We start from the raw sequence: 7,399 nt of genomic DNA on the forward strand, positions 1-7,399 counted from the left end.
TTTTGAGACGCAGCCTGGCTCTGTCACCCAGGCTGGAGTGCAGTGGCGCGATCTCGGCTCACTGCAACCTCCGCCTCCTGGATTCAAGCGATTCTCCTGCCTCAGCCTCCCGAGTAGCTGGGATTACAGGTGCACGACACCAAGCCCGGCCAATTTTTGTATTTTTTGTAGAGACGGGGTTTCACTAGGCTGGTCTCGAACTCCTGACCTCAGGTGATCCACCCGCCTCGGCCTCCCGAAGTGCTGGGATGACAGGCGTGAGCCACTGTGCCCGGCCGCCCCCTGACTTTTAAAAAATACATACGATATAGTTGGAATCGTGTGGAAGGGAGTACATCAGGAGGTATATAAGTCGATTTGGGACCTGTAATCCCCGGCGACTCGGGAGGCTGAGACGGGCGGATCGCTTGAACCCGGGAGGTGGAGGCTGCAGTGATTCGAGATCGCGCCACTGCGCTCCAGCCCGGGAGTCTCCTACAAAGCGAGACTCCGCCTCAAAAAAAAAAAAAAAAAAAAAAAAGTCAATTTGGGAGTTTCTGTGTCATTATGGATTCTTGAAAAAAACTACTGCTCTCGATCTCAGGTTGACTTTTTAATTTCCCATCTTTAAAATTTAACTATACCAGAAGACTAGTACTTGAACCTTTTTTTGGAGAACTGTGCAGAGGTGAAGCTCCCTTCCCCAAGGCTGCCTGCCTCCACCTGTTGCTCCTTCACAGCCCCACAGGCTTTTAGAACACACCCATCACAGAATAGTTACCAATTATTCCTTAGTCTGAGCCCAAGGGATTGCAACAACCTCTGACAGAACTCCTTCAGTTCCTTTTACATGACATTTTGTCACCAGAAAGTTAAGCATAAGGAGAAAGTCAGTAGATGGGTGAAAAGATCCAACAGTTCAGAAGAGGAATCATTTGAGTGGTCAGACCAAATGACAGCCTTTGCCACCAGATTTGAGAGAAATAGGAAGAAGTGTTAAAAAATAATCTGTTTCACATTGAAATTTGAGAGGCCATTGCATGATTTTTTTTTTTTAAGATGGAAAAATAATGGAAAACAAGAAAACTTTCTTAGGACGAATGGCACTGCCAATGTAACGCAACAGTGTCAGTGAACTGCAGATTAGATATGCCAAAAGTTAAACCAGTTCAAGAAAATTTACCTGAACTCAGAAGGAAAAGGTAATAGATAAAAACTGAGAGACAAAGATGGGAGACATGGAGAAGGGGTACAAAAAATTAATAATTAAATGTGAGTTCCAGAAGGGGATAATAGAGCTGACTGCAGAAGAGCAATAATCAAATAGTTGAAGAAAATTTACTAAGTTGGTGGAAATTTTTGAATTCTCAGATTTAAAGGATTCATGAAATACCAGGTAAAAAGAAATGAAAAGAAAGACAACCATATTTAGGTCTGATTAACAATGAAAGGTGCTGAGTTTTTTTGTTTTTTGTTTTTTGTTGCTTGAGACAGAGTTTCACTCTTGTCCAGGCTGGAGTGCAGTGGCACAATCTTGTCTCACCTCAACCTGCTTCCTGGTTTCAAGGGATTCTCTTGCCTCAGCCTCCCGAGTAGCTGGGATTACAGGCGCCCACCACCATGCCCGGCTAATTTTTTGTATTTTTAGTAGAGATGGGGTTTCACCATGTTGACCAGGCTGGTCTCGGACTCCTGACCTCAAGTGATTCACCCGCCTCAACCTCCTAAAGTGCTGGGATTACAGGCGTGAGCCACCGCGCCCAGCCCTGAATTCAGTTTCTAAAAGTAAAAATTCTACAGGTCGTTTTTACTGAGCACAAAGTAATAAAATTAGAAATGAATAGCCACAAATTAAGCAAAAAATTCTAAGCATTTGGAATTTTTTTAAAAAACAACAATTTTAGGCCCGGACTAGCACTGCGGGCCATTACTTGGGACCTAGAACATCTGCTAAGAGTAGTTATTACTATTCCCTTTTTTTTTTTTTTTGAGGCGGAGTCTCGCTCTGTCACCCAGAATGGAATGCTCACTGCAACCTCCACCTCCCGGGTTCAAGCTATTCAAGCCGGTGCCTCACACCTGTAATCCCAGCACTGTAGGAGGCCAAGGTGGGCAGATCACTGGAGGTCAGGAGTTCGAGACCAGCCTGGCCAACATGGTGAAACCCCGTCTCTACTAAAAATACAAAAAACTAGCTGGACATAGTGGCGGGCACCTGTAATCCCAGCAACTCGGGAGATCGAGGCAGGAGAATCACTTGAACCTAAGAAGCAGAGGTTGCAGTGAGCCAAGATCACACCACTGCACTCCAGCCTGGCGACAGAGTGAGACTCCATCTCAAAAAAAAAAAAAAATTTGGCCGGGTGTGATGGCTCACACCTGTAATCCCAGCACTTTGGGAGCCTGAGGCAGGTGGATCACCTGAGGTCAGGAGTTTGAGACCAGCCCGACCAACATGGTGAAACCCCATCCCTACTAAATAGAAAACATTAGCCAGGTGTAGTGGTACATGCCTGTAATCCCAGCTACTTGGGAGGCTGAGGCAGGAGAATCACTTGACTCCGGGAGGCAGAGGTTGCAGTGAGCCCTGATTGTGCCATTGCACTCCAGCCTGGGTGACGAGTGAAACTCCATCTCAAAATAATAATAATTTGTAGAGTCAGAGTTTCCCTGTGTTACCCAGGCTGGTCTCAAACTCCTAGCCTCTGGCAATCTTCCCACGTTAACCTTCCAAAGTGTTGGGAATACAGGTGTGAGCCACCATGCCTGGCCCAGGATTTATTCTTCACACCTCTCTCCCCCATTCAATCCACTATCAAGATATGTCTCTTCTGTTCCTATAATGAACATGTATGGAATCATCTCCCTAGCATTCTCCCCTTTATTTTCACTTGGAAAATGCCCCTTACTCCCACTCAAAAAAACTTTTTCTTTTCTTTGTTTTCTTTCCTCCATCACTCCTTTATTTTGCTATTGTCCCCTCAGGTGCAGAGAATTGAGCCAGTCATACTCATTTATCCTCACTGTCATTAACAAGGCCTTTCTCATTTTACCTTTTTTCTCTTCATTCCAGTTTCCACTCATGTTCTTTCTCTCTCTCCTTAGGTAGTCACTCCAATGTGTTTCATATATGTCTTTGAATATACATGTATCTTTCAATAATATGTAATGTTGTTTTATGTATGTATATGTTTTAAATGTACCTGATACTGTGTTACAGATCTCATTCTGTTTCTTTTTCATGTTTATGTAAATACTTCTGACTATTGCATACTGTTGTCTTAAATGACCTCATACCCTGGCCACTGGTGCTGGGCCAAGATGGACCAGAATCCTTACCCAGAATTTTTTGAACTGAAACTGAGAAAGAAAATTTGCCTCCAGTGTGGAAGCCATAAAATAAAATGTAACACATACGAGCTGTCAGCAGCCATGTGTCAGTTGGTTCCATATGGAACCAACTCGCCTGCAGTGAAAAAGAAGCCGACATGCAGAAAGCAGCAGAGGTGAGAGACTAAGAGTCTGGGAAGCTCTCAAATCTCTGGTTCCAGTTGTTCCTGAAGCTTCATATTCCTCCCATTACCATGGTTTGTTCAACTCTTCATGGATTCCATGAGCTAGTAAATCTCAACACCTTCACCTTGTGCCTACTAAGATTGAGGTTCTATCACTTGCAACTAAGAGGACTGACAATTTACAACCTCCAAATCATATCTTATTTTTGATAGTGGGTGTTTTGTATTTTGGGTTTTGTTGTTATTGAGAGATAGGGTCTACATGTAGGAATGGAGTTGCTAGATCATAGGATGATTCAATGTTCAATTTTTTGAGGAAGTACCATACTGTTTATCATAGAATTACCACTGCAGGTGCCTGCTACGTGCACAGCTAATTTTTGTATGTATGGTAGAGATAGGGTTTCAACATGTTGCCCAGGCTGGTCATGAACTCCTGAGCTCAAACAGTCCACCTGCCTTGGCCACCTAAAGTGCTGAGATTACAGGTATGAGCCACTGCACCCTGCGAAGGGGGCATAATTGACATTTACTCATAAAAATATTGAGTCTTCAGGCCTGGCATGGTTTTTTGGAATTTTTTGTTGTGTTTTTTTGAGACAGAGTCTCACTTTGTTGCCCAGGCTGGAGTGCAGTGGAACAATCTCGGCTCCCTGCAACCTTTGCCTTCCAGGTTCAAGCGATTTTTCTGCCTCAGCTTCCCTAGTACCTGGGACTACAGGCACATGCCACCACTCCCACTAATTTTTGTTTTTTTAATGGAGACGGGATTTCACCATGTTAGTCATTCTGGTCTTGAACTCCTGACCTCAGGTAATCCACTCGCTTTGGCCTCCAAAAGTGCTGGGATTACAGGCATGAGCCACCACGCCCAGCCAACTATTTTTTGCTCTCTCGTTTTTTTTGTTTTATTCTGTTTTTTAATAGACAGGGTCTTGCTTTTGCAGTGGTGCAATCATAACTCACGGCAGCCTTGAACTCCTGGATTTAAGCAACCTTCCTGCCACTGTGCCCAGCCGAGGGGGCATAATTGACATTAAAAAATATTGAGTCGGCTGGGCGCGGTGGCTCACGCCTGTAATCCCAGCACTTTGGGAGGCCAAGATGGGCGGATCATGAGGTCAGGAGATCGAGACCATCCTGGCTAACACGGTGAAACCCCGTCTCTACTAAAATACAAACAAAAAAAAATTAGCCGGGCGTGGTGGCAGGCACCTGTAGTCCCAGCTACTTGGGAGGCTGAGGCAGGAGAATGGCGTGAACCCGGGAGGCGGAGCTTGCAGTGAGCCGAGATCGCGCCACTGCACTCCAGTCTGGGCGACAGAGCGAGACTCCGTCTCAAAAAATAAAAAAATAAAAATATTGAGTCTTCGGGCCTGGCATGGTGGCTCACACCTATAATCCCAGCACTTTGGGAGGCCAGGGTGGGTGGATCACTTACTTAAGCTCAGAAGGTCAAGACTAGCCTGGGCAACATGGCAAAAGCTTGTCTCTACAAAAAATATAGAAATTAGCCAGGCATGGTGGCCCAACGCACCTGTGGTCCCAGCTACTCAGGAGGCTAAGGTGAGAGGATTGCTTGAGCGAGGGATGGAGAGGTTGCAGTGAGCTGAGATCATGCCAATGCACTCCAGCCTGGATGATAGAGACCCCATCTCAGTAAATAAATAATGCCCCCAATTCATTTATACATCTTTACAATGGAATTTCTGGCAACTTTTACAAAGGAATTCTAGTTCACCTGTAGGAATTGATGTGTGAGAAAAGCCAATGAATTTTAGAAAGAGTAATCAAGGGAGAATTTATTAATACAGTATATAATAGGAAAAAGAATTGGCAGTCTGGCCAATGGAACAAAATACAATAGCCCCAAGCATTCACAGAAATTTAATTTTTTATAAATATAGCATTTCAGAGGAAAAGGATTCTGTCAGTAAATGGTGTGTTAAAGATTAAGAAGGCCAGGCACAGTGCCTCACGCCTGTAATCCCAGCACTTTGGGAGGCCAAGGCAGAAGAATCACTTGAGCTCAGGGGTTTGAGACCAGCCTGGGCAACACAGCAAGACTTCCTCTCAACTCAAATAAAATTTTAAAAAATTAGCCCGGGTATGATGGTGCACAGTCATAGTCCCAGGAACTTGGGAGACTGAGGCGGGAAGATCACTTGAGCTCAAGAGTTTGAACCTGTAGTGAACCATAATTGAGCCACTGGACAACAGAGTGAGACCTTATCTGGAAAAAAAAAAAATTCAGAAAAGAACAAGTGGCCAAGATACAGAAAAAAATGTTCAGGCCGGGCACAGTGGCTCACACCTGTAATCCCAGCACTTGGGGAGGCCGAGGTGGGTGGATCACGAAGTCAGGAGATGGAGACAATCCTGGCTAACAGGGTGAAACCCCGTATCTACTAAAAATACAAAAAATTAGCTGGGTGTGGTGGCGGGCGCCAGTAGTCCCAGCGACTTGGGAGGCTGAGGCAGAAGAATCACTTGAACCTGGGAGGCGGAGGTTGCAGTGAGCCAAGATCCCACCACTGCACTCCAGCCTGGGTGACAGGGCGAGATTCCGTCTCAAAAATAAAACAACTACTAGACATAATTAAAGTGACATAAAAATGATATAGAAAGAATGAAGGAAAATAAGCATGCCATTAAAATTGTTGTTGGGAGTCCAAATCGATGTAATATAGGACCCTTCTGGAGATGAGTTTGGCAGTGGGTATCAGATGTCTTAGAAATGTGCACACCTTTTGATACAAAATACCATTTGGTGAAATCCACCCTAAGGACTGAGGGAGGTACACAAAAATCTTGCAACAAGGCTATTCATTACATCATTCTTACAGCCAACAACAACAAAAGGAAATCCAAATGTTCATTTGAGCTATGTAAACTTAAAATTACGATTTTTTCTTTTTTAAGAGACAGGGTCTTGCTTACGTTGCCCAGGCCACGGTACAGTGGCTATTCCTAGGCATGATCATAATACACTCCTGGGCTCAAGCAAGCCTCCTGCCTCAGCCTTCCAAGTGAGGGGACTACCAGCATGTGTCACTGCACCCAGCTAAATTATTGTATTTTTGTCATTTTAAAAGTTGGATAAAGCCGGGCGCGGTGGCTCACGCCTGTAATCCCAGCACTTTGGGAGGCTGAGGCAGGTGGATTGCCTGAGGTCAGGAGTTAGAGACCAGCCTGGCCAACATAGTGAAACCCCGCCTCTACTAAAAATATAAAAATTAGCTGGGTGTGGTGGCGGGTGCCTATAATCCCAGCAACTCTGGAGGTTGAGGCAGGAGAATTGCTTGAACCTGGGAGGAAGAGGTTGTAGTGAGCCGCAATCATGCCACTGCACTCTAGTTTGGGTGACAAAGCGAAACTCCATCTCAAAAAAACAAAGTGGATAAATGCACTCACTGATGAGATTCACTGATATTCATATTATTGTCTGATAAAAACAAGTTACCAAACCTACCAAAGAGTTTTGTCTTCATATGTAGTTGGGCCTGGAAAGGTAAACCACTAGATAGCAACTGTCTTTAAGTAGGAAGGTTTCGTGTCTATTTTCACATTCTTTTTGTATCTCTGTATTTTCAGATTAACTCGGTTTTCTAATGAAGATAGATTCTTGTGTAATAAGGAAAAATAGGGAAACTTCATATTTAACTACTACAATAAACAGTGGAAAGTGGAAGCTTAATGTAGTTATTGAAAATTATAATTATGAAAATTGTAAATAAACTGAGCCAAATGTAGTAGGAATAAACAAAATGCTTGCTTTAACTATTACATAATGTATATTTAGAATGCAGAAGGAGCTAGGCACGGTGGCTCATGCCTCTAATCCCAGCACTTTAGGAGTCCGAGGCAGGCGGATCACCTGAGGTCAAGAGTTCGAGACCAGCCTG

The 7,399-nt window shown here is 44.2% G+C and overlaps 1 protein-coding gene across 1 annotated transcript in view; it reads left to right on the forward strand.

The window, feature by feature from the left end:
• The first annotated feature begins 3,271 nt into the window (after window positions 1-3,271).
• The window catches only part of SRR (serine racemase), a 9,520-nt gene continuing 5,392 nt past the window's right edge, over window positions 3,272-7,399 (forward strand). Inside the window, exon 1 of the mRNA XM_011956340.1 lies at window positions 3,272-3,485. Within this exon, the coding sequence (XP_011811730.1) occupies window positions 3,301-3,485 (185 nt within the window). The 5' untranslated portion in view covers window positions 3,272-3,300. The remainder of the gene's footprint in view (window positions 3,486-7,399) is intronic.

This window comes from Colobus angolensis, unplaced genomic scaffold (assembly GCF_000951035.1).
Source record: "Colobus angolensis palliatus isolate OR3802 unplaced genomic scaffold, Cang.pa_1.0 Scaffold110, whole genome shotgun sequence".
NCBI classification, from domain to species: domain Eukaryota; kingdom Metazoa; phylum Chordata; class Mammalia; order Primates; family Cercopithecidae; genus Colobus; species Colobus angolensis.